A 26,855-nucleotide genomic window follows, 5' to 3' on the forward strand; every position below is an offset into this window, starting at 1 on the left:
TATATATATATGTGTGTATGTGTGTGTGTGTGTGAAAATCCATTATGTAATAACCTAAGAAGTTTAGATCAAGTCAAACAATGTAATAAGCCAAACACAAGACGCATAATCTGATTTGAACTTTTAAATTTAATTCTGCATATCTAGATTTATATATATATATTAAATTAGATTAAGATTAAAATTTAACGGTTATTAGTCTATAAATAAGACTTTTATATATAAATACACACTTAAATAAGATCTTTCTTATTTTATTAATATATATATTTTTCATTTGAAAGAAGTCTAGAGAGGAAAAGAGATTTAAATCTTGAAACTTGACATTAATTGGATAAAGAAAGGGAATGATAAATAGAGTTGTCAACGCTGATCCAAATTCGAAAATTTTATTCGATTTGTCTTAATTTAAACTCATCATAACTTGATTTGGACAAAAAAATAAAAATTCAAAATGATTTGAATATCCGAATTGAATTGACTTGAAATTGAAATAACTTAAACTTAATTGGATTTAAGAGATTAATTCAAAACAATCTAAATTTAAACTAATTTCACTTTAAAAATTAATGACTTGACTTACAAAATGATTCAAATTCGAGAAAATACGAAATTTTTTTAATCTAAAATGACCCGACACAAAGTAACCCAATTAATACCTTTGGGACATCCTGATACAGCATAAATTGCTATTATGGTCTTGAAAATGTCCTTATAAGGCAATAAGAATGGAAGAAAGACTAATTGTGTTTTGTTAACCCAAACTTATATTCAGACCAATAACGTAATAGGAGACCGCTGTGAGCTGAGGAAGGAGTAGATGAAGATGAATCAAAAAGGAATGATTTTAAGTGCTTGATGAACTCCTTGGGCTTTTCAATGTTAACAGCATGCCCTGCATTCTTTATCACTACAAGCTCTGCACTGTCCCCGGTATGCCTTCGCCGCACAATCCAACATACAAATTATTAAGACAAGTTTTATACTTGCACAAAAAGGACAACCGCAATATAATACATAATTAATTTCAGATTATTCCACTAACCTTTTTAATCTGTGGGCTAGTTCCAAAGGGAATATCAGATCTTCTTCTCCCCAGATTATTAATGTGCGCTATAGGAAAACAAGTTCAATGAACAAAAAAACAAATCGAAAATGATAACACCGTCCAGGAATTCATGTTGTGGTGGGTATGATTTAAAAAGAAGAGATCAAACCTGTGTGATCTTAGGAAGATTAGAGAATTCTCTATCTTTTAGTATTGCCCGGATCAACTCTCTTTTCTCTTCAAGATAATCCGTACACATCACCTAGACAAGAAAGAATGTAAACAATAGTGAAAAAGCCAAATTTTCATTTGTATCAGTGTTAATTTCAATTGCTTTAACATATCCAGGAGGTATAAAAAGATTGAATTTGTTCTGATCGTTTCCACATTAGTCTGATGGCAAGGGTACTACATTTTCTATAAGGCTTGCCAGTCCATATTTCATACTTGTTCTGTGGGTAACAATTATAAACAAGCAAGTGGATCAATCAGATTAATCTATTCTTTCTAGAACCTGGACCAAACACATATCCATAGAGGGACAAGTTATTAGGAAAGTGAATCTTACATCAATGAAATCTGTGAGAAAATAATTTGGCACCCACCTGGCTGCAGGCTTTACGAAGGAAAACCTCATTAATTCCCTCAATTTCTCTGGCGTCTGAGGCAACAAAATGCTCAGAGCCTCATCCAAATCTGCAACATTAAAGAAACCCTCCTCCAAGTCCTTCTCCTCCAAGCAAACACCAGCGCAGCATAGCACCAACTTCTCCATTTTTTCTGGAAACTGCGCTGCCATACTATACCCCACAAACCCACCATAGCTTATACCCACCAGGCTCATTCTTGGCACACCATGTTCCTCCATCATCCTCATCACGCATTGAGCCTGGAACGACTCGGTCCGGTCGGTTCTGGTTGTGTAGGATTCACCGAAGAAGACAAGGTCTGGTACATAGACATTAAATCGGGACGTGAAGTGGCGAAGATGCTGTCCATATTGCCACATTGCATTGGCACCAAAGCCATGGACGAGAAGAAGATTGGGCCTTGATTTGTTTTGGATTTTTGGGACCCAACAGTGCATGACAGTGCCTTCGCCAAGATCAGTCCTAACGGAACGAAGTCCAGCATTGGCGAAGGAATTGCGATAGAACCAATCGCGTGATCCGGTAAAGCTGAAGCATTTTGACATCTTAAACTGATGCATTGTAATCTCTCTAATTCGACCAGGATTTCGAATTCAGGTTTTGAGGTATTTCAGTTCAATGATTTTGGTGAAGATGAATAAACGTTTGGATATTGTCAAATGTCAATTTGTCATCTAGATCAGATTCACTGGGGGATGATAATTTCAACTTCATTGAAAAGCTAAGGAAAAAGAAGAAAATCTGTTGAATGTGGAACTATTTTTTTGGCGAAACTCCAAAGTCTAGACATAAACTTAAAAGCCAGCGGGAATGTCGCATGTTCATAAGCAACCCAAAGAAAGATTGGTTATGCTAAAACCGAAATGGTTAGGAATTTTTGCCTCAAATTAAAGGGGATCATTTTGGTTGCTTGTCTGAGAGTCCAGGTAAAAGGAAACTCATTATAACTTATCAGGAGGATACTTCTAAAAAGTTTTCCTTTTTTGCAATGATAATGAGTGGAGAGAACAGAATGTAATTGGATGCTCTCTTTTGCTGTATGGAGAATGGACATTTTGATGGTCAGGAATAAAGCTGATGCCCAAATTTTGGTACACAATTCTGTATATAGACCAATAGGTAATATTGTCCTTTAACATTGAATTCGACTTTGGATAATTTTGGCCATAGATCTATTTACTAGTGATGTGTCCTTCAATAACCGTGAACCGGCGATGACTGAGTACACAGGCGATCGATAAAGAGATTCGGCTCCTCTCTTTTTGACTTTTCAACAGGGGAGACCAGTTCATGGATAGATAAGAAACCACCTCATGATTTGTCACATCATCCACGTATATAAAAGAATGAAATTTTTAACCTCGCTGGCATTTTTCATTGCGGTTCTCTTTTCTCTTTGTTTAAGCACAAACCCATGCCTGAAATCTGAAAATCCGCAAATGAAGCCACTAACCAACTTGGATCTTGGATTCAGTTTTTAATTTGCAGAAAAAACCCAAATCTCTTTTTAAGTTCTCAAGCCCCTTCTCCCTTTTTGGTCCTTCTGTCAACCCCTTTTCCAAAGGTGATGTATGTGATCAGAGCTTTTTTTTTTTTTTTTTCTGAAGAGCCAAAACGACAATCAAAAAGTACTTTAGACGACCACAAGAATTGCAGATGGAGTCCCAAATCTTCAGCAACGATAGCGTTTTTTAGTTGTCAAGGCCCATGAGTCACTATGAACGATGTCAAACAGTTGTTTTGATTGTTGCATGTTTGATATTCTTATGATGACATTGAAGGCAAGTGACCTTTGCCTTATCAGGGTAATATGGGTTTAGAGGTGCTGCATGTTTTGGTAAGTAGCGCCATAGTGTTCTACCGTCTAGCTGAGTTCTTACTGTCATCAGACGTCTTTTGTTGCTTTTCTATGAGACTTTAAATGGCATAATGGCTGCAGTTATTAATGAAAATTTCTTTAAGCCTTTCAAACAAAACAAAAAATATTGTTGGCTGGAAGCTTGGAACTCTGTAAAGGCTATTACTTTCGGATCAGATTGGAAATCAAGAAGTACGAGTCACAGGAATCTGTGTTTGGGGTTTTAGCTTTTTAATTTGTACATGAGATGTGGGCAGAGGTAAACTAAATAAACAATAATATTATTAAAGCTACTATCAACCAAAAAATAGTTTTAGCTATTTTTTTGAGACATTTAGAATTTTCCATTCTTATTTTTTCTAACTACCGGCAGGATTTGAAGAGGATATAAGCTAAAAAGAAGTCTTAAGAAGTTAATAGAGTTATAGAGAAAAAGAAAACAGATGATTATATGTCTGATAATCCAATGTATTTTAACAAGCTAACTACCTTGAACAACCTAAGATAAGAATTGGTTGATGACGTGGTGTATTTAGAGCCATAGATTTCAACTCTAGTAAGAAGTTGTCTCATCCCTAGTCGACTGGATTCTCCAGTTAAAATGCTCAAGGGAAAGGACCCGGATCCTGGATAAAGATGAAGACAAACTGAAATAGTAGAAGTCAATGCCTTCATTTCATTTATAAGAACAAGCACTGAAAATAGTAGAGCTGGATTTATGTGAAGTAAACACACAGAATTGAAGCATTCTTCATGCTAGAGTTCATATTACTGCTCCAGCCTCTAGCTTATATATTGTGATAAAGGGCGGTAGAAAACAACAATCAAATGACAAACTAGAAACAGTTATATTACGTATGCATCATAAGAATGGACTTATTTTCGCTTGAGTTCCGACTGCATTAGCTTCTGGAATTCCTTCACCACAGATTCAGGCAGACCCAAGGATAAAATTATATTCTTACTGTCTTTTCCCTGAGAAAGGGTGAGAACTAAATTGTCCACCATCGATGCTGGTACAAGTTGCTGCGGCTTTCCCCAACCGAAATCTAGATCATAGAAAGTCAGCCTACTCCATTTACTAATCCAGCGGGTATTCTCCATTTCAAGTCACCCTCTTGTTAACTCAGAGTAATCTATGGCAGACTTTATATAGTCTTCAGTCACCTCTCTGATAGCCTCGTGCACTATATTAACAGCAAACGAGAATGGTTTTTGCACCAAATCCCCTGCCGTGCACTGGGCACACGACCAAGCGATGCCATTGCCGAAGAAACATGCAGTCAGTGCTGGCTTGAATTTCGGCCTACCGTCAACAGCAGTGAGAGGTTTGGTTGTTTTGTACGGTTCAATCTTAAATGCCTTGGTCGTCATTATCCACATTAACGCTGAGAGCACTTCGAAGCTTGTAGGAGGTGCAGCAAATTCATCTTGCTTCGCCATTAGCTTAAGTTCGTGAAGTTTTTTGGGTTCAAAGCAGAAGGATTGATATACGATGGGTTCCAGCATTTGTAAGGTTATATTTTTCATTGGCCTCTCTTCCCCCACGTATTCAGGATGGGCTATGTCAATCCAAGGAGGCTGCCTTGCAGATGATATGGACCGGTCGAGATACGGATCAACAGATAAGGGCAGGCCTTTGGTTATTTCAGCCCAAGAATTTCAGAAATCTGCCAACGCTTTACCGTCAACAAGGACATGGTTCATTGCCATGCCAAGAACAGTCCCTCCACGTTTGAATCTTGTGATCTGAAGAACATAAACGACGACGTTGATTAGCAAGCTATAATAATATCCGACAATAATGTACAATAATGAATTTGCTGCTTGAAGTAATTTCAAAGAGAGTGCTATATACACTTCCAAAATCCCCTGCCAAAAGGATTGAGCAATGCTACTTTGATGTTCTAGTGCTCATAGCCATTCCTAAATGCACAGTATTTTCATGTTTACTTCATTTTTGAACAGGGAAAGATCATTTTTGAAAACTCGAAGAACTAATATGGATTCCTTCCATGGCATTAGCTTTTTCAAGCTTCATAAAATAAAGCTCATATAAATATGGACAAAAATAATCCTATTCATTACATGAACTAATTACTAATCTTACTACATAAAATATCATATTAATATTGTAATAATAAAATTTTCATATTTTAATAATATTTTTAAAAAATAAATTAAAAGAGGAAAAATAAACATAGATAAACATTTACATTAAATTAAATTAAAATATCATATCAATATTTTAATATTAAATTAGTAATGTTTTAATATTAGTTTATAAAATTATTAATGTCTCTATAATATTTTAGTAAAAAGAAATTAAAATAAAAAAGGAAAAATAAAAATAAAAATAAAAAGAAATTAATATAACATTTATATTAATATTTTATCCCAACCTAACATGCCGACGGAAGTTAGATATCTCATCTCCCATTAGCAAGAGGTGACAATTGATGGTTCCTATGGAACCTTTACACGGTTGGGCCATATATTTTAAATTTGTAACCCAAGCCCACAATCAGATTTAGATTTACTTTATTAGTCTGAAGATCGGTCTACTGCAAACAATATATAAAATAATCCAAAATAAAATCCTAAAAATGGAAAAAGTTTTATAATGGTAGCATTTGTTTTTTAGTTACATAATCATTCAAATAAATATAGTTATAACTTATTTGACTTGATTTTTTTTAATTTAAAAATTATTATGAAGCTCTTATGAAAAATAATAATTTAAAAAATATGTTTTTAAAAAATGCTTGATTAATAAATCTCAAAGCTAGAATGTCATGGTGAGTCTTGAAAATATAAGAGAAGTTTGTTTGGTATATTTATTTTTATAATTTTAAATAGACTTTAATTTTATTTAAAATTATAATAAAAAGTATTTAATAAATAACGTTTAGTTAATCACGAATTTCTTTATTTACAATGGAAAAAAGTTAACTTTATTGTTTTACTTAGTTAAAACAAACTTTTGAAAATATAAAATGTATTTTTATAAAGCATAAAGTTTATAATTAATAATAAATCATACAAAAAATGAAAACGGATAATGTTAGGATTATTTTTAATAGATGAAGACATTTTTGAAACAAAAAGAAAAATTCTCCTAAAAAGTTGGCATGTTTTTAAAAGAAGAGAAAAGAAAACACCTCTCTAAAATGTTTCTTGAAGCTATTTTTTTTAATAAAATCTTAAACTACATAAAATTTTTTTTTTATCTTTCCATGTAGTATTTAAATATTAATATATAAATTACTTTTTGATTAATTTTTTTAATAATATTTAAATATTATTAATATATAGACTTTTAATAAAATATTCTTTTTGACCCTACTACCTACAAAATTACAAAAGAATTAGTGAATTGATGTGTATCATTACGTATATAAAATTCTTTATAAGTAGAATAATAAATGAACATTTTTGTAATTAATTGGTGTCACATGACACTACTGGGGCACTGTCATGAATGTGGTTCCACCTTTGATAGAGTTTGGACAATAAATTTAAATCAGTATTAGTGAAATCTATTTTCAATCATTAATAAATCTATCTTTCAAATGAAAATAATAATAACATTTGATTCATGAATAATGTATAAAATTTATGGATCAATAACTGTAAACTCATAAAAAACTGTGACATATCAAACAATGATATGCGGCATGTACCTGCACCCTTAACAGAGGCACGTATACTATGCTTTCACATTATCTAGGTGGTGAACGAGTTGTCGTAACTTCACAGGATCAACCCTGCTGATATCACCCAATTCTTCGACAGTGTAATCGGGGAACTGCCTCAACAAATGGCACGCCTTCCCCAGAGCACCGCACAATCATTTTCTTGTCCCATGTTTCGGAGAGACAACCTGCGAAAGGATGAAACTTGACCAAGATCTTAGCCAGCGATTCCTTGATAATCTCAACAGCATTTTCCGTTCTTTTTCTGTATGCAAACGCGATGTCGAAAGGGTAAGGAAATGTCTGGTCAAGGTTGGAAAGAAGATACAAGCCACCCAATGTTTTTTCGGCGGGACGGACTAGAACAGGTTCCTACTTCTTTTCTGTTAATACTTTGCCAGTTTCATTGCAAGCCTCCATTTTAGTTTCCTGCTTTAATTCACAAACTAACGCAATACGTTAGTGCACTATTTTTTGTTGAAACAAGCCAAGCTATAACAAAAAAAGAAAAAAGAAGAGAGATTAGTAGTTGTTGAAATAATAAGTTGATTTTCATAGGATTAAAAAACAAACAAAAGACACTTGGTTAATGCTAGATATGCTTTCTTAGTGGACTTTGATGTGGTGGGTGCATAAACATTGAGAAAATAACGTGGAGATATCCAGAGAGATCTAACCAGTATTCGACAGCCAACAAGTACAATGCAAACTAAAGTGTCTTGGTAATTCTTTGTTCCATATTCGTAAGGCAGACGTGGTGGTCTTTATGTAGCAAGTAGAACGACCCCTACTACTCTTTAATTCTAGTTTTCTAGTTGGCACAATTATTTAATATAGGTCCATCTATTACATATCTCACATCAACAAAAAATGAGATATGTCTTAAGTTTATAAGTAATGGTCTACCTTCGTCTTCTAAATTGAAAATGTGCACTTATAACAAATGATATTAGAACTCACTCAATTAAATACAAAGATCGAAATAAGTATAAGTTTGTGACTCTTTGAATAACTACATACTCCCTAGAAATAGGAATGTGACTCTTTGAGTAACTATTATTAGGGTCAAGGTAGGCATGTGAGGTTGCTATAGCCAGTCCTTGAAATTCCTCATGTGGAGTTAGATTTGTCAAAATGGGCCTAGCCCATTAGATTGTCTCATTTTTTATTGAATAAGAGGTGGGTTGGGTTGAAAAATTTAAACTCATATTAAAATCAAGCTTAAATGGGTCAGCCCATCAGATAAGTGAGCTAGGATGGGCCAAAAAATTAATAATTTGAATTAATTTAATAATTTTATATATTTATCTATATGAAATTAATAATTTAGTTACTAATAGTATTACTTATCAATTTAATAATTTTAATTTATATTAAAACTTGTTATCTTTTTTTTTAATAACAATAAATATTAGATGATAAATTGATAACAATTTAGACTTTGAGATACCATTGCTATCTAAACAAGATTTAAATATTTTGCTTAAGGATGAGGATTGAGGAGGATATAAATGAGTCTTGAAGTTTTTATTATTTGGTTATATACTTATGTTTATGGGATGGTAGTTTGTGTCAAAGATTTAAACTTTATTTATGTAATTTAGTTATTTTTTTATATTTGGTGTAATTTATTTGTTTGCAACATGTTTTAATTGTTCAATTTATGAATTAAATCATAGAACAATTTTATTGATAGAAAATTTAGTAGGTAGAATTATAAAAATAAATTTTTTTTTTAAAAAAAGGAAATGGGTTGGCCCAATGTAAAAATCTTCAAAAAGTTTATTTGTGATACACTTCTACCACGTATTATAAAAATCCTCATCTATATGATACAATTCTCTAATTGTATCAAAACCCACAACTTCTTGTCTCAGTGGCACCAACAAATCTGCATGTCTGCTCAATCATCTGTTACTTTATTCTGCACTCCAGCCTTATGCCTTAGTTTGAAAGGAAATTTTTGCAGAAACTGAGACCACCTGGTGTGCATGTTTTTATTGATTCGCTTCTAGCTATTCAAGTACTTTAATGGCTCATGATCAGAGTATAGAACAAATTCTTGCTCGACCAAGTAGTGTTTCCAATTCTTTAAAGCAAGCATAACAAAATAAAATTGTTTGTCATATACGGTCCACTTGTTCCTTGTGTCACTAAGCTTCTCACTGAAATAAGCTACAATTTTTTTTTTTTTGTGGAAGAATAGCTCATATCCCTACACTACTAGTGTCACATTCAACTTCAAATAATGTATCAAAATTTGATAATACTAAAACAAGAGCGATACATAGCTTCTCCTTTAGCACAACAAAACTAGTTGCAGCTTCTTCACTCCATTGAAACTTTCCTTTCTTCAAGCACTTTGTAATTGGTATTGCAACACTACTGAAGTTTTTGCTAAAACACTTGTAGAATGTTACCAACCCATGAAACCTTCTAACTTCCATTACTATTTTTAAAGTAAGCCATTCTCTAATAGCTCAAATCTTCTCTTTATTCATCTAAATTTCATCTGCACTAACTACAAAGCTCAAGAATAACAACTTATTTGTCATAAAACCGCATTTCTTCAAGTTCACATATAGCTTCTTTTCTTGCAAGACCGTTAATACCTTGCTTAAATGTTGAAAATGTTCTTTTTTTAATTGCCTATAAATCAAGATATCATCAAAATAAACTACAACAAATTTTTCAAGAAAAGGTTTCAGTATTTAATTCATCAATCACATAAAGATCCTAGGCGTGTTGGTCAACCCGAATGGCATCACCAGCCACTCATACAATCCTTCCTTCGTTTTAAAAGTTTTTTTTCCACTCATCTCCAAGTTTAATTCAAATTTGGTGGTATCCACTATGAAGATCAATCTTAATGAACACCTTAGCCCCATGTAACCTATCAAGCATGTCATCCAGTTTAAGAATTGAAAACTTGTATCCAACAGTAATCTTTTTAATAGCTCAGCTATCTACACACATCTTTCAACTCCCATCCTTTTTTGGGGTTAATAAAATGGGAACTGCACGTGGAATCTTACTCTCCTGAATACATCCTTTGCATAGTAATTCTTCTACTTTCTCTTTAAGAATCTTGCTCTCCTTTAGGCTTATCCTATAATGAGGTAAACTTGGTAAACTAGCAATAGGAATCAAATAACTATGGAGCTAAATATCCCTTATAAGTGGTAAATCATCAAGTAAATCTTTTGGCATCACCTCATTAAATTCTTGTAGTGACAGTTTGACTATTTCTAGATGCTCTACTATTTTCTGATCCTCTTCAATTGACAACACTTGTTTCACAATCAGAGCGTGCACCTCTTTTAACTCCTTAAAAACAACCTTTATCTCATTCCCTAAATGAGTACTTGAACATTAAGTTAGGGAAGATTATTTCCATAATTATCTTTCATTTTATCTTTTGCTTTACTTATACTTCAAGAAAGTTTAGGTTAGGTTATTTCTTATTTATTTTATTTAGAGACTGTAATAATCCCACATAGTAAAAGTAAAAAAGCTCTTTTCTTGAGGAATAATTATATAAAGCCCTTTTGGGTTAATTTTTAAACATATTCAAGTGGAGAATTAATAAAGAATATTTTTTTAGTAAGCAAGAGAGCTTATTTTCTCTAGACTCTTTTCAAAAGAGTAACAAATTTTAGTATCTTTGGTTTGGCTAACCAAAGTGGAATTTTAACTATTTTCACCGCCGTGGAGTTTTCTAACCTTGCCAAGGTTAGTGTTCACCTTAGTAAGGCTTTTAACCTCACCACAATTGATGTCTTCACAACGCCTTAATGTTAGTTTGGAATTAGAGCAGGAGGATCATTGTTCGGCTCATTGTCAAGTTTCGATTCTCCTTGTTCGGGTAATTTTGTCTTTTTTATTGTTTTATAGTTTTATCATTTTTTTTTCTACATCACCACATCATCATCACCATACAATAAAATACAACCAAGATGCCAAAATGGTCCAAGAATTGATCATGAGATCAAGATTGGGAAATTAAGTCATCAAATTCAAAAATTACAAGAGCAACTCACAAAACATGATACAGCTCAAATCAACAACAATAGTTCCAATGATAAAGATGAACCTACAAATCAAGCGGTAAGAAGATTGAAAGACCAGTTACTACACCTTTTTGTTTTAAATGGTGAAGTTAGGATTAGTAGTCGATTCTCATGAGAAGTTGCATGGGGAGGATTATTTGGATTGGGAAGAATTAGAACTAGTTTATGATGAATGTGATAAGGAGATAGAGGAAATTGATGCTCATCATGCACAAGGGGAGTCCCTGATGGTACAAACACAAGCCGAGGAGTTGTTAGAGAAAAGTCTAGTATGTGAAAGTAAAAATTCATGTACTTGCCCAAATTTATTAAAGAAAGATAGTTCATGGAGGATATGTGTGGACAGTCATGCCATAAACAAGATCACAGTCAAGTATCGTTTTCATATTCCTCGATTAGATGACATGCATGATCAACTAGTTGATTTCAAGGTGTTTTTAAATATTACTTTGAGGAACGAATATAATCAGATTAGAATGAGGAATAGAGATGAATGGGAAACAACCTTCAACACACCGGATGGGTTATTCGAATGGTTTGTGATGTTATTTTCTTATTACATTCGAAATATTTATAAAGAGGTAAAAACTACCTTAAAAGTTAATAATGCAACATACTCTTTTGTTGCCAATCAACATCGTCATAAGCAGTAATTTGAGGAAGATGATCAAGTACTTGTGCACTTGAGGCAAGAAAGATTTTCTATAGGTACTTATCACAAGCTCAAGTCTTGAAAGTTTGGACCTTGTAAGGTGTTAGAGAAAATAAATTCAAACACCTACTTAATTAAGCTACCACCAGAATTACAAATCAATCTTATTTTCAAAGTTTCGAACTTGTATCCATTTGATGGATTTGATGGGACTACATCTACTATGGATGCTCAAGTTCAACACTTTTCAATTGTTAAGGCTGGCATTATTGAAGAAATGTTAGATGTGAAAAAGGTTCAATCTAGACAAGGGAACGTGTGCAAGTGATTTTTTTTCTCTAATATAAAAAAAATGATATAAGAGTATGCTATTATGTTACTTACACATTAAGTTAAGAAAAATTATTTCCATAATTATCTTTCATTAGTTATCTTTTCCTTTACTTATACTCCAAGGAAGTTTAGGTGAAGCTATTTCTTATTTGTTTTATTTAGAAATTGTAATAATCTCATATAGGAAAAGCAAAAAGGTTATTTTCCTTAGGAATAGTTATATAAAGCCTTCTTGAGTTAATTATTAAACACATTTAAGTTGAAAATTGATAAAGAATATTTCTTTTAGTAAGTAGAAGTACTTATTTTCTTTAGGCTCTTTTCAAAAAAGTAAGAGATTTTAGTATTTTTTGTTTGGCCAACCAAAATTGGATTTTGGCTATTTTTCACCCTTGGGGGGTTTTTAACCTCACCAAGATTGATGTTCACTTTAGTGGGGTTTTTAACCTCACCACAATTTGTGTCTTCACAATGGCCCGGCGTCAGTTATGATGTAGAACATCTAGCAGATGACTTCTTAGAGTGAGTTAGGTAGTTTTGAGGTTGTTCAATGATTCAATTAGGATTTTATAAATTTAGTATTTTCTTTATTTAGTTAGAAGTCTTATTAAGAATTATAGATATAAAAGAATTTCTATTTTTATTTTAATTTACTTGGACAACAAGTAAGCATGAGTTTAGGAATTTGCTTTTCTTGTACTCCAAAAAAGTCAAACGTATAATACTTTCTTATTTTAATTTACTTTACCTGTGCTCTAAGTTTAGGTCAGGAAAGATTAACCTATTATAAATAGTATCCTTAGCTTAGTTATTAGATAATTTATTTTTTTGAATTATTGAATAATATTATATTTTCTCTCAAACTTTGAGTCTAAGTTTCTACGTTGGAAACTTAGATATCAACCTTAAAGGCTCTGTCGAGTGCTAGCCTTTATTTTTGCGCTAACTTGTTGCATCACGAAAGCATGTGCCTTTGTTCATTCTTTTGAATTTCAAACCATTAACAATCTACTTGAACTTCTTTTTGGCCAATTTAGTGGTTTGTCCTTCTTCCATGACATGTACTTTTGCTTCACTAGAAACAACAACTTGTTCTTGTTTCCAATATTCCTATTCAATTCAAAGATGATTTGTCAAAGTCTCAAGAGTTATTTCCTCTTTGTTATGTTTCAAACCTCTTTTAAAATCTTTATATGATGAAAGAAGTTTCTCTATAGTGGAAGACACAACTATAGTTTCATCCTTGTTCATCTTATATTGCTTAAATTGATTAAGAATTTTTTCAATTGCATGCAGTTGTTCAATAACGAAACGTTCATCAATCATTTGATAATTATTAAAGCAACTAACAAGAAAGCTCTTACTTGTTGCATCTTCGATCATATACCTTGCTTTTAGTTTATCCCATAATTCTTTTACAATACCCTCATTTTGGTATGTGTCAAATCAACCATCAGCCAAACTATTCAAAATGTGACCCTTGCACATCTAATTTGCATTGCCCCATTTCTACTTTTTTCTAGTTGTAGCAACAGATTCATTTTCACCATTTTCTAGTCTAGTTATAGTCAAGATAACCTTCAATGTTGATAGTAGAAAATGCATCTTCTTCTATTATTTTAAAAAGTTGCCACTATCAAACTAGTCTAATTTCACAAAATCAAAAGTCAATTTTTTTAGTGTTTTGCTTGCAGCAGCTATGATTAAATGAGATAAAACTTTAAGATTATTAGAACACAAAATTGAAAAATCAGGAAATGGCTTCAAGGCATGTAATATATCACTTTTCTTAAGGTTTCAAATAAACTAACTCAATAATTGATGTGCATATCGCTTTATTTAAAAAATTTGAGTTCAAATCTCTCACTTTCAAATAAAAAAAATTATTTTAAACTAAAAAATAATTTCTTTTCTGAAATTAAAAAATATTTTCAATTGAGTAATCTCCACTCTTTAATTCGTCTTCAGCCAAAAAAAAAAGAAATCAATGGAAATTTTGTGGCGGATACGATAAGTGTTTTTTACGGATCTGCAATTTAAGGGTTGTTAAGTGATTTTTATAATTCAATGATTCTTCATAGGAAAGTACTAATTTCAAAATTAAAAAATTCAACCTTTAAACCACCCCGCCTTCTCTCTGTCTCTCTTCATTTTTTTTTTTTAAAAGGCACGCTTTGCCTGATCACATCGAGTGTAATTAGAGTGGCAGCAGTTGGCTTTGCGAGAGTGAATATGATCCATCACTAATGTGTTCAGCATTAATTTTGAAACACCCAATTGGATTGTTTTGGCCGACGCTCACGACCCGTCCCTCTCCTTTATGCAACCTTGACAAAGGAGAAAAAGGCGAATCACAAAAAGCTTCATAATTGATGTAATATGGATGTGGCAATTTATACAACCACATATGTAAACTTCATTGCAATTAATTCGGTCCCATCCCTTCAGAGCTTTCCTTAGTACGCCCAGCCTCTGCAACTACCACAATTATTTTTGAGTCACCCATCTTATCATCAGAAAGCTACACGGACATGAGTACGCACACTGGAAAAAAACTTGATTAACTTGGCACACACAATTTGAGCTTCAAGAACAAGCTTGTTGGTTTTTACCAAAAAAACAAAAAAGAATAATAGAGTAATTTGAAATTTGAAGAAAATAGAAAATGAAAGAATTTACTCATTCTCATTTCATTTCAGTTTTTATACATGAATTTGAAAATCTAAATTACTGGTCTAAATCTTACCTTGAAAGCTAAAAAGTTTACCAAAAAAATTAAATTAAATGAAGTCAATCACCACATTGACTTTTATATGAACTTTAACAATAGATAACAAAATTTATTAAACTTGAAGAAGAACAAAACGACAATTTTATATAGCGAATAGCCACAAACACTATTAAAACCCTTAATTGAACAACACTAGTTTGGGCGTTTAACTAATAACAATAAGTTGACTAAACAAAATGACACGAAATAAAATGTTTTTCAGTCTTAGAATTTGAAAAAAGAAAACACGACTGCGTATTGCTTCATCAACTTCCGTCTTCAATCTCCAGGTAACCGTTGCTTCCCTTATTCTTCCTTCTTTAACCAAACTCAGCTGCTCCCACCTTGACCAAGAAAACTTCATGAAAGACACTTTTAATGTCTGTTCTTGGCCCTTTTTAAGTGATCTATATGCTTATCTGACAGAAGAACGCGGGTTAACAGTTTATCTAAATTCTCGAAAGAACCACCACCGGGTCTGGAAGCTTCCTCTGCCTTTTTCTTCCACTCCAAGGCATTTGCCTTCATTTCCACACCCTTGTCTCCCTCCATTAACTCCCTAACAAGCATTTCCACTTGATCTCTCCTTACATTGTTATCAATCTCCATGCCAATTCCCCATTCCTTGCAAGCAAACCGGCAGTTGGTTTGCTGATCTCCAATAACTGGCAAACAAAGCATTGGCACACCAGCAGATATACTTTCGATGGTTGAATTCCATCCCATGTGAGATAAGAACCCTCCTATTGACGGGTGCTTGAGGACCTGCTCTTGTGGACACCAGCTTGCTAACATGCCTCTATCTTTAGTTTCGGAGACGAATTCAGGTGGCAAAATCGCTGCCCCTCCCGTGACAAGATCGGGCCTTATTATGCACAAAAACTGCTTTTTGCTATTAGCTAGGCCCCAAGCGAATTCGACGAGTTGTTGGGGAGTCAATACGGCGACGCTGCCAAAATTTACGTACACCACAGAGTTTGGTTCTTTTGTATCGAGCCATTTGAGACATTCAGGTTCTTCTTTCCACAAATTTGAATCAATATGTTTCAATTTATCATGTCCGATCTGATCAACAAGCAAGTGAATTGGACCAATGCTGTAAACAGGGGTAAAACGCATGGCCGAAATAGCACCCAAAGCGTCTTTTTCCAACGAGTCAAATGTGTTGAAAATCAAAGCCGAAGCTTTAGGGTCGAGCGAGACTTGGTCGAAGAGATAATTCAGCATCCAGTCATTCGGGTCTGTAGTTCTAAAAAAACTTGGAAGATCCCTGAAACGCATTTTTTTCATTCCAGGCATCCAATCTATAACAGTATCCAAATATTCATTTGTTAGACCGCTTGCATCTGCGATTTCCAAACAGAAGTTGTGTCAAGCACTGTAAGCAAGAACAGAAGAACCTAAACAACAGTATCTCTTTCATTTTATAATTCTATAGCCAACCAAACTACACGAGTACTATTTACAGTTTTTTATTTTGATTGTAAAGAGAGGAGAGGATTCTACTTGTCACAGGGGTTAACCCTTCTTCAACCAAACGTGGAAGCTGAGCGAAGCAAACATATGAGCTAGCGCTGGCTGGCCAAAAGCGTACACCGGTAATGCCAAATTCTTCAGCTGCCTCCATAGGGAATGGCATGGCATCATCTGCAATAATACAGGTCACGGGCGGGACATTTGAAGATGCGGAGTCATTGAGCTTGTAAAGCAGATCACGGAATGGGTCTAAGCAGTTCTTGGAAAGGGACTCGAACAAAGAAACAACGTCTTGGGTGGCATCAGCATCAGATGGTGGGAGGCCATCCGGGATGGTTTCAAAGCAAAAATCCGGCAAACCATCGAGCGAATTCGGGCCCCTGGATCTGAGTAGGCGTTTATGGTTGTACTCAGTGTTGACAAAGGTTACGTGAAAGCCTTTAAGGTGAAGGACTTTTGCTAGCTTCAGCATTGGGTTTATGTGACCTTGAGCTGGACATGGGATACATACGGCATGCGGTATGTCAGCTACTGCATTATTGCAAGCCATCCTTCGATTTCCAAAAATTTTCCAGCTTCTTGTCTCAGGGTTTGTAGCAAAACGAAAGGTCTATCTACTTCCTTTCATATAACCAATCTGCCAAACCTGACTCCATATCTTTGACTATTAAATTTTTACTGTGTACATATCACCAACTGGTTACCCGGATATTCCAAAAATTACATTTTTATCACATTCATCTATTATGTTCATCCACTAATGATTGTGTGACATCACTAATTTTAAATATATATATGTATTGAATTTTTTAAAAAATACAAACAAGGTTCACGCTTGTAAAGTTTTATTCAAAAAACGAATCTTAAATATATTCACCGAAACAAAAAATTAGAAAAAAAAAAAAAACAAGGTCCACGCTTGCAAATTATTATTCAAAATAAGTTACTATGTTTTTCCTCAAATTATTTTGGACAAAATTTTAAAGAATGTCCAATTAATATTTAAAAATTTTCCCTGTGAACCTTACCCAAATTAAATTAAATATACGCTACTCATTAAATATTGAATCCGTTTATTATCATCTTTACTCGATTAAAGTTGAAAAAGGAAAAAACAAACAGGAAAGTGAAAGTGTAGGTTGAAGAAGGACGTAGAGAATGGAGGAGGAAAGAAAAAACCCAGGTCCCTATCAAAACTCATGACTCCACTGAGTAATTTTCCCAAGAAAGCATGAAAATGAAGCCTTCACATTATGAAACCAAACTAAAACCAGTATAATCTTAACAATTCTTTCCTTGTCGCCGCAAAACAATCAACTAAATCTATGAAACAATTCGGATGTGCATGCTCCACAACCCAAGGATAAATTAGTCAATCAAACTCATCACCTCAATCTCCAGATAAATCTTTTTACCAATGTAATTGCTCGGCAAAGCCAAATTAAGGGCTGTCTTTATCCAGGGTTTAAGTGCCCCAAAATTTCTGACATAAATCTATTACAAACTTCAGCAATCCCATATTCATCTACTATTATTATGCATAAAGCAACGGCTGCATCATTCTCTAGCCATTCTCTGTTGGCTCCTCGCTTTTCAGCTTCCTTTTCTTCTTCCTGTAAGACCCTCAAAAGACACTAAATTACCTCTGTTAACCCTTCAATCTTTCTTTCGAAAACCTCATATTTCAAGACCCATTTCTGGGTTTTCTCCATCTAACCTTTCCTTCCCTTTGAACAGGAACAAGAATCCCGAAATTCTTACTTTCAAGGCCTAGCCAGTCATTAGCCACCACAAGAATCAACCAAATTAAAACAGAGCTCAAAAAATTAAGCACTAACTTGCGATTAATTTGTTGGGAGCCTAAATTTTCACTCTTTGGTTTGTGTTTCACTTGTCTACGATCCAAACATTGCATCATCCAGCAATTTGGAATTTGCGGCACTGCCACAAACGGGTAGCAGTGCAACACGGCTTATTAAACACCTCAACATTTTGGGCATCTTTTTCTAAAATATAGACAATAAGATAATAGTTACTTCCCTTAACAACAATTTTCCAACTTGATTATTAATTATTTGTCTGCCTAGGGTGTTTATATAAGAAAATTTCTTTTGCATAAAAAATAACTATACACTTTTTTTTTCTTTGTTTCTTTATTAGTAACTACTCAAAATGAACATTTAACAATTCTTAAATAAAACAATCCATTTTTTTTATCTTGAAAATATATGGAATTTATAGTTTTTCCCTTTTAACAAAAAAAAAAAAAACAAAGTTGTCACTGACAAATTATTACTCCCTGTATTAACTTCCAAAGCCATTAAACCATATGGAATATTAATTCTAACTGTGAAATAAATAAATAAATAAATAATCTGGTGGTTTGTTACCCCACGCGTTTCACCGGAGAAGCACGTTTGGGAGCATAGACAGCTGATAATGGAAATCAACGTCTATTTAAGAAAAATCGCTGACTAAAAAGATCACTGGCAAATTCTACGGTGAGACTATCCTTTATCAAGAAGGAAATCAAGTTTTGAAGTGGTCAAATATCGGACAAAACTCGAGATTGTAACTGTGCATTCATATACAAAGATGCAATGACACTTCCCTAACATATACACAGACTTTGGACTTTGGTTGCCAACATTGAGGCATCATTTCCTCCCCTTTTCCAGTTTGTGAACGCTGTAGATTACAAGGTGCAACAAGCTGAAATTCTATCCAAGTCTCTCATTTACGAATGCAGCAGGAACATTTATTGATTACACACAAACAATACGCCCAAGGAAAAATGTTACAGCAAAAAAAATGCCGCAGGCAGCACCCTCTAAATAGCCGGCTTCTACTTTCATTTACCCTTCTATCCAAACAGCTGATGTTGCATGAGGATGGTGCATATCCTCAATTAAAGTCTCTCATATTTGTTAGACAAGATGGGAGGAGAGCAGAGGAGCATCAACTTATCAGTTTTCCAAGTCTTTTTTCTGCAAGGTTAGCAACTTTGTTCTGTGGCTCTAGAACCAGAGCGTGTTTGAAATCTGCAAATGCCAAAACAAGAAACTGCTGTAAGATAAGAAGAGCAGTATGATACATAATATTGCACATATAAATTATAAGATGCAAATACATCATGCCTAGGAGAAAAAACTGTCCTAAGGATGCGAGAGTGATAGGATTGCCTGGTGAAACATGTATCAATTATAAAATTATTTCATATCTCACTCCATGACAGATTTGAACACCATATGGAGTTTGGGTCCAAAATCACTCGGTAAATGGTCCTATGCATCTGTCTGTACCCATGCATGTCCCTACTATGTATCCAAAAAACTATTTGCTGAAGGTACCAGGGCACTTTTTCCTGTTTGCATTAATGTTCCGAAACCCCACATCAGGTAGCAAACCTGGTATCAACAGAATGGACCAACCAAATGACAAAGTACAAGTATTTAATGTATTATTACTATGTAACCTAACTGTCGCACCATCTCAAAGGTTTAAAGATTAGAACATCAGATTGCATTAGTATATATGAAAGTGACTGGGATAGGAAAGAGAAAGGGGGATAAAAGAAAAAGCTTCATAAACTACAATTGTAGATTTAGCAATTCATACAATTGTTTTAGTTGCCATTAAAAGATAATTATAATAAAAAAGGCTGCAATTTATACAACCAGAAACCTGAAATGCATAAATTAGTTGTATTTATCAACAATTTAAGCTAGCTGGCTGGAAATGAGTCTCACGTCACATGTGAGGCATAATAAGCACTGTTCTCACCTTCAAGAGCCTCTTTATAACAGAGTAGTGATTCTCTGGCTGTCCCACGTCTAAGATATGCCTTCACATTCTGCACAAAAATAAAATTAGTTGATTATTAGCATCACTGGACTGGAGTGTAGCAGCATTTATCTCATACATGCATACAAATTTTTAATTCCACTAGTACAAACTGTCAAATAAGAGGAGCGATATCATTCAAAAGTATCACATTACCATCACATATTCATTCAATTACCTTTTTGTCAAGTGATATTGCCTTACTGCAGTCCTCTTCAGCTTGCTGAAAGCTGCATATTCAAATATCAGTTTCCCTTAGAAGAATGCAGACACAAAATGATGCAAAGAACAGAGTGGCTATAAATCTTTGAGATATTATACCATCCTAGTTCCAAATAAGCTGCTGCCCGATTGTTATAGTATGTTGCTGTTGTCCCATTTAACTTAATAGCTTCACTATAGTAACTGACAGCCTTATTCCACTGCATTCCCTTAAATGCAGCATTTCCCTGAAATAAAACTTGTCAACCAAAACTTAAACAATAGACCTCCCTTTCTTCACTTATCTCTTACTATAGGTAAATAAAAACGCAAGTGCAACTTGACAACAAACCAGCATGCTAATTGTGTCAGCAACTTATTCATAAGAAATGAATGTCATACCTTAAACCACCACAAGTGCCAACTCTCCTGAAAGTGAATAAATAATTTCTACTGGCATTTAACCCAGAAAATACTACTAGATGATCTAAATTATCAAGCATCAATGTTAATGACCAAAGTTGCCCACCTGTTGCAACTATGAACTTCAACAGAAAAAACATACTTTATGCACACGTGAGGCTGGATGCTAGTTCTTAGAAGTGTTGCAATAAAAAGGCAGAAGTTCAGAAAGAGAAAATGAGACAAAGAGAAGTTCTCCATCATTTCTTTACAGGTTCAGAGGCCCAACCAACATCCCCAGTAACAAGAAAGCATTCTTCCTACTGTTACTTGTCAAGTGTATGTGAAAACTCATTAAACAGTATGCCATTTAGTAAACAACTTATGAAAGGAAAAGAATACAAACAGACAAACTAAAACCTCATTTTGGATTAGTTGTAATCTGAAAAGGTGAAAACTGACAAGTCCCATGAACAAATAAAATCAAGGATCAAATTCCAAATCCATTACATTATTGACATTGATAGAAATTTTGTTAGGCAAATCAAAGCATTAAGATATTGAAAGACATTAGATGAGAGCAAACCTTTTCCTTCAAGAGTTCAGAAGCATCCATATTACCATTGACATCAGGCAATGGCACCGAATTGGAGGCAATGCTGACTTGGTCTTGCAGAGATGCATACATATCCAAAACTGTATCAAGAAGAAATTTATCTGCTCCATGGCATGTGACAAACGAAACAGAAACAGGACAATCATCATGCTTTCCTAATGGAACAGAAACCTGGGAAGAGATTGTAAGGCTAAATAAATGACTGAACAACACATGAGAACAAAAACTTAAGCCTAGCAACAAAAGTCCACCTGACAGCCACCAGACATGCTAGCGATGCTCAATAATGCATATGCTCTATCCTGAAACTCAGTGGAATACCCTTTCTTTGAGTTAAGCTTTAGTGGAGGATCTGCAATTGTGGGAATCACTAATATTCCATCATCCTGAAATAAAAAGGATAACTTGTCATGTGAGATCAATCAATTCCAGGCCATATGCTATTATCCTTACCCATACCATTTCAAGACAAGCATTGAATATTTGAGAGCATTTTGGATCCATAAAAGCAAACCCTAATCCATCAGAGTTATGCACCTATGTATATACTCCTAATATATGTCAAACATTTAACATTTTTTTTTCAATTTCACTTATTCTAATAACTCCTTTTTGTATATGGTAGACATTATTATAGAAAATAATAACACAAGTTAACTTTGAAAAAGAAGAGCAAAAGGTTAATTAATACAACTTAAAAGAAAAGAGGAAGAAGGTGAACAAGCTGCCACACCTTTAGAAGACTTTGCACGGCAGCTCGCATCTCAGTCCTAACTTTGTACAAATTTTTCACATTCTCATATGCAGTGTTGATTGAGGCAAGAACACGATTAGAAATCTCAGCTCCCAGTCTTGGTTTAACATATTTAACCCATTCTTCGTGGTTTGTTTTGAACTCATATCTGAAACATAATACTAGTAGATTTTAAGAGAGCTGGTCAATGTACAAAACCAAGAAACAAAAATTTAATATAACAATAATAATGACAATATCCAGATTGAGGGATTGCAACAACACAAGCAGGGGGAGAAGGTATAGGTACTTCTGCATATAACAACGAATTATTCTCAAATACCTTTGCAATGACACCATCACTGATGAAAGAGCTTTCAAAATAGAAATTCCATTTTGTAGGTTTGTGGATACTTGACAAAAACCCTTTAGACTGGGTACATTTGAAGCAACATATTGAGAAAAATTGATATGCTTTGGAGGCTGGTCTGTGCAATCAACAAGAGGTAGAAGCGTCAAATAGTAAAATTCAAATCATCATAACAGGAGGTAGCAGCAGGCTAGAATCATGACTTTCAGACCACACACACAAAAAGCAACAGATAGGGATAGATATTTTAGGTCATGCGACTTACACCCAGAAAGCTTTTCAATTGCTTTGCTAACAACATAAACTGTCTTTTGCTTGGGGACCTTTGAGAGCTGGAATAGATCGTCAGCAAACACAAGGCGTCTCGCCCTTCTAGGTTCCACTGTTTTTAGTTGAAGTAAAACATGTCCAACACGATGTAGAATAGATGGATCACGAGCAAACCATCCTGAGACATCATCACTTGACGATATCAATAAAAAGACAATCACAAAAGCAACAAAGGAAAGTGAACTCCCCAGAACTTCACCGATCAGCAAGAAATAATAATCTTAAATCCCCATTATTTTTTTGAACTAGCCATTCTTCTCACAGAACTCCAATGACATATGCCACAACCCTATAGGGGAAGAATGGTCTGCTCTGTTTACAGAGGTGGCATCCATTCATTAATAAATCTTGCTTTCAGTTGCACCACACTTTAGTTAAAAAAGGAAAAAGGGGAAAAAGACTAGGTGAGGCCAAAGCGAATTGGCAGAATTATATTTCAGAGTAGCTGAAGATATCAACAACTACTATCTGCATAGATATCCAACAAATATCTAAACAATCAGATAACAAGGCCACATTGCAAAATTAAAGCATAAAATAAATCACGATTGCTATATAATACCAATAGCATCCAAACTTTGTGAATTTGGAAGAAGTCCAATTGTAGATACAGCTCCATGAGATGCACGGAACCCAAGAATGCCACAGAATGAGGCCGGAATTCTCACACAGCCAATTGTATCAGTACCTACAAAGTCAACAAAAGGCCTTCTATGCTCAGATAACACTAAGAGTCTGCAGTAACCGTCTCTGGATGGAAAAGGAAAATAAAAGGAATGATATTCCAGTCTAGTAACTAATTAATCATGAAAGAAAGAAAGAAAAAACCCAACAAACAGGGGAAAAGCTGTCGGGTTGACTATTGAGAACCGTAAAGAACTGAACTTACCTAGAGCAAAGTCCACAAGTTCAGCTGCAACTGCCACAGCAGAACCACTTGAAGAACCCCCTGGAACATTTGACGCCATGTTTGGATTTGTAGGTGTTCCGTAATGCTTATTTTCCCCAGTTACTCTAATAAAACAAATAAACCAAAACTTCTATCACGTTTTGGTAAATGCCCTTCTTCCTAGATAGGAAAAATATATATATACATAAAAGGTTACCCCAAAGCCAGTTCGTCCATAACTGTCTTGCCAACACATTTAGCCCCATTTTTCAACAAAGCAGTAACCACAACCGCCGTCTTATCAGCAGGTTCGTGTGTTCTCCGCCAATCCGGATTCCCAAACCCCGTTACATAACCTTTCACATCAAATCTGTTACAATCAATTGAATAAAAAAATAAATAAAAGACGGGGAAAAAATGTACAAGAAAACATAACTGGGGAAGAAAGAGCGTTGGAATTACGAACATGTCCTCGATGGCAAAGGTAAGACCCGATAGTGGAAGTTTGGCGGCAGGAGGTGGCGGCTGAGGGAAAGGAATTAACTCGAAGCGTTCCAAAAAAGCGCCAAAATCTTCTCTGTTGATGATTGTCGCGTTCCTTCTCATTCTTCTACTGGTCTCTGCCAGAACTATGATTCCGGCCACTGTCACTCCTGCCACTATCCAAACCTTGGGGTTGGAAGCGTTGGTTTTTATAAGATGCAGCGCTTTTGACATGATGGGATTCAGAGAGAAAGGGGGAAGAGGCGAGGGGAAAAGGAGAACCAAAAACCAAAAGCAAAGGGGGCTAAAGGGGTTTTGGAAGGGTTTTAGGGGAAAGGTTAATGATCGGAGAGAGAAATTGGAATATGCTACCGTGCGTTGTGGGTAAACAATTAAGCGCGCGTATACATGCCGCGCCGGATTCTTTGTCTGTGGCTTTGGTATTGGTAGTAGCTATAGAAATCTTGAACGCCGCATTGTTTATTTTGACTGCCCATCTCTGATTTTTCTTTTTCTTCTCTTTTCCTTTCTCCACTCCTATCTTACAGTACAAAATACGCCTTCCATTAATTTTTAAAATAAATTATTCTTTTTGTGCAAATTAAAAATATATATGATATATTTATATGACCACCTTATTTTAAAAAGAAAGAATGATATTTTATTGTATTTGCTTATATTTTTGTGTTGAGATTTTTAAACAATTACATTTATTCTTTTACAAAGTTAAAAATATAATACTAATATTAAACTTGCAAAATATTAAAATGTATTTTTCAAACTATTAAACTTCACGAGTGATTAGAGTCAGAAGATTATCACATATTTTATTACAAAATATTTTAAAAATTAATATTTTAATATTATATTATTAAATTTTAAAATTTTAATCATTCTAAAAAATACCATTATCATAATCCCAAACTCCTGCTTCATCGTTCAGATTTGCTCCTCCTCTTATGGAAAGGTTAAGATGGTGATGCAGGGGATGCCAAAGTTTGCTGAGAAACTATATGCTAATCCCAACAATGAAGAAGGTGATCTTAAGCATATCTGGGCTTTATTTACTCAAGCTAATTCTCTTTGGGTGCTTATCTTCTAAAAGGCAGGAGTTTTTGAAAGATTAACTGTACTCAGAGCTGTAGCTGGACTTGGGAAATCTTAAGGAAACTGCAAGGACCCTTATTAAGCACGAAATTGGAAATGGGCTCAATAGTGTCTTTTTCTGGTATGATGGTGGCTACCTTCTGGCCCCCTCCTTCTTACTTACGACAGAGGTATTTTACAACAGATTTGATATATCCGAAGTTGCAGGTGGTGTTTATCTTACTAGCAATGGTGCATGGCAGTAATGAAAGGCAGATTGTGGTGTGGCAGGCTGCAAAGAGTGGTATGTCTAAGGCTTCTGATTCTTGTCAGTGGCTTACAGTTGGGCACAAATTTTGTGAGGAATCAACTCTCTCTCCCTAAGCATAGATTTTATTGCTTGGCTTGTTAGTTTAGATAGACAGAGTAACTTTCTCGGGTCTGAAGTTGGGGAATTGGTCTTGGAAAAAACATGTTCTGTAACGCTGAAGAAGAGACTGGAGATCACATTTGTTTTTTCCACTGCAGGACATTTGGAACCGAACTCTTGAAAAGCTGCTTATTAAAAGAGGGTTGATTGTTGGCAAGAATAGTTTTGAGTGGATTCTTGCTCACTCTTAAGCCATGTGTTTTGCGGCTGTGTTGTTAAGAGTGGTAAGCATACTTGCATCATCTCTGAGGGACTTACAAACTTGAAAACCTTTGGCTATTCTATGTTGCTTTTGAGGTAATTATTCAAGTGCCCAACTACCCTTTAAACTTTCTTTTTCGGCTTGTTATGTTGTTGAGGTATCAGCTTTTCCCAATTTTCTTGGACAACTACAATACTAGTTATTCAAAAAACCATCTAATATTCTCAGTATTTTTTTATTTTCACTTCTCTCTTTCCTTGATTTTCATTTATTTATTTTTCTCACTAATTATCACTTTCTCTCTCTCTCTCTAAAACTCAGACTTCGCTGGCCAGAAAAAAACAATTCACTCTTCTATTTGTTAAACTATTTATATTTTCTCTAAAATCTAATTTTAAAATGTTTGTACTTGTAAATCCGAAACTGCAATATTACTTTTTTAAAATTTTAATCAATACTTTTTCATTTCAATCAAATAGTACAATATTATCTTCATAACAGTCTCCTCGATAATAACTTGCCCAACACGCATATTCCATTGAAAGGCCATAACGAATAAGCATCTATGGCTACCTAAAAATTCAAGTACAATGACATAATTAGCATTTAGAGAGAATTCAAAGACTCATTTATGGTTTATGCAGTATCTTTCTCATATTATAAGCCCCAAAGAGAGGAAGATAGTTTCAACATATTGGAGCTTTTCAAGCATATAACA

General features: G+C 34.3%; 3 protein-coding genes and 1 pseudogene across 4 annotated transcripts; all 4 read right to left on the bottom strand.

Moving 5' to 3' along the window:
- Window positions 1-740: 740 nt before the first annotated feature.
- Window positions 741-2,449, bottom strand: LOC110423449 (alpha/beta-Hydrolases superfamily protein). Its single transcript, XM_021437665.1, has 4 exons — window positions 1,617-2,449; window positions 1,218-1,310; window positions 1,046-1,113; window positions 741-939 (listed from the first exon to the last, which is right to left on the bottom strand). The coding sequence occupies exons 1-4, from the start codon at window positions 2,256-2,258 to the stop codon at window positions 741-743; spliced, it is 1,002 nt and encodes a 333-aa protein (XP_021293340.1). The 5' UTR covers window positions 2,259-2,449.
- Window positions 2,450-4,259: 1,810 nt separating this feature from the next.
- LOC110424555 (omega-hydroxypalmitate O-feruloyl transferase-like) lies at window positions 4,260-7,671 on the bottom strand (annotated as a pseudogene).
- Window positions 7,672-15,125: 7,454 nt separating this feature from the next.
- Window positions 15,126-17,252, bottom strand: LOC110412521 (7-deoxyloganetin glucosyltransferase-like). The gene is made up of 2 exons (XM_021423069.2): window positions 16,583-17,252; window positions 15,126-16,422 (listed from the first exon to the last, which is right to left on the bottom strand). The coding sequence occupies exons 1-2, from the start codon at window positions 17,100-17,102 to the stop codon at window positions 15,452-15,454; spliced, it is 1,491 nt and encodes a 496-aa protein (XP_021278744.1). The 5' UTR covers window positions 17,103-17,252; the 3' UTR covers window positions 15,126-15,451.
- A 1,836-nt stretch (window positions 17,253-19,088) lies between these two features.
- TOC64-V (translocon at the outer membrane of chloroplasts 64-V) lies at window positions 19,089-24,946 on the bottom strand. 2 transcript variants are annotated; one of them, XM_021439277.1, is made up of 13 exons: window positions 24,403-24,946; window positions 24,154-24,306; window positions 23,937-24,061; window positions 23,610-23,735; window positions 22,983-23,165; window positions 22,691-22,835; window positions 22,348-22,516; window positions 21,866-22,000; window positions 21,585-21,785; window positions 20,717-20,844; window positions 20,574-20,625; window positions 20,336-20,405; window positions 19,089-19,593 (listed from the first exon to the last, which is right to left on the bottom strand). In XM_021439277.1, exons 1-13 carry the CDS (start codon window positions 24,651-24,653, stop codon window positions 19,511-19,513), a joined length of 1,821 nt encoding a protein of 606 aa, XP_021294952.1. In that variant the 5' UTR covers window positions 24,654-24,946; the 3' UTR covers window positions 19,089-19,510. The 2 variants fall into 2 exon arrangements, with proteins under 2 accessions (XP_021294952.1, XP_089638874.1); XM_089782748.1 differs by having other exon boundaries at window positions 24,154-24,946.
- Between the last annotated feature and the right edge of the window lie 1,909 nt (window positions 24,947-26,855).

The sequence above is a fragment of the Theobroma umbraticum genome, unplaced genomic scaffold, assembly GCF_002168275.2.
Source record: "Theobroma umbraticum cultivar Fairchild unplaced genomic scaffold, ASM216827v3 scaffold_30.0, whole genome shotgun sequence".
In the NCBI taxonomy this organism is placed as follows: domain Eukaryota; kingdom Viridiplantae; phylum Streptophyta; class Magnoliopsida; order Malvales; family Malvaceae; genus Theobroma; species Theobroma umbraticum.

Coding starts and splice junctions, on each gene's coding strand:
- LOC110412521 (XM_021423069.2), bottom strand. CDS start 17,102: ATGGCTTGCAATAATGCAGTAGCTGACATACCGCATGCCGTATGTATC. Junction 16,423..16,582: donor AGGGTTAACCCCTGTGACAA/GTAGAATCCTCT, acceptor TGGAAATCGCAG/ATGCAAGCGGTCTAACAAAT.
- LOC110423449 (XM_021437665.1), bottom strand. CDS start 2,258: ATGCATCAGTTTAAGATGTCAAAATGCTTCAGCTTTACCGGATCACGC. Junction 1,114..1,217: donor ATCTTCCTAAGATCACACAG/GTTTGATCTCTT, acceptor GTTTTCCTATAG/CGCACATTAATAATCTGGGG. Junction 940..1,045: donor CTAGCCCACAGATTAAAAAG/GTTAGTGGAATA, acceptor TGTGCGGCGAAG/GCATACCGGGGACAGTGCAG.
- TOC64-V (XM_089782748.1), bottom strand. CDS start 24,653: ATGTCAAAAGCGCTGCATCTTATAAAAACCAACGCTTCCAACCCCAAG. Junction 23,736..23,936: donor ACTTGTGGACTTTGCTCTAG/GTAAGTTCAGTT, acceptor TTGACTTTGTAG/GTACTGATACAATTGGCTGT. Junction 22,836..22,982: donor AATTGAAAAGCTTTCTGGGT/GTAAGTCGCATG, acceptor TTGATTGCACAG/ACCAGCCTCCAAAGCATATC.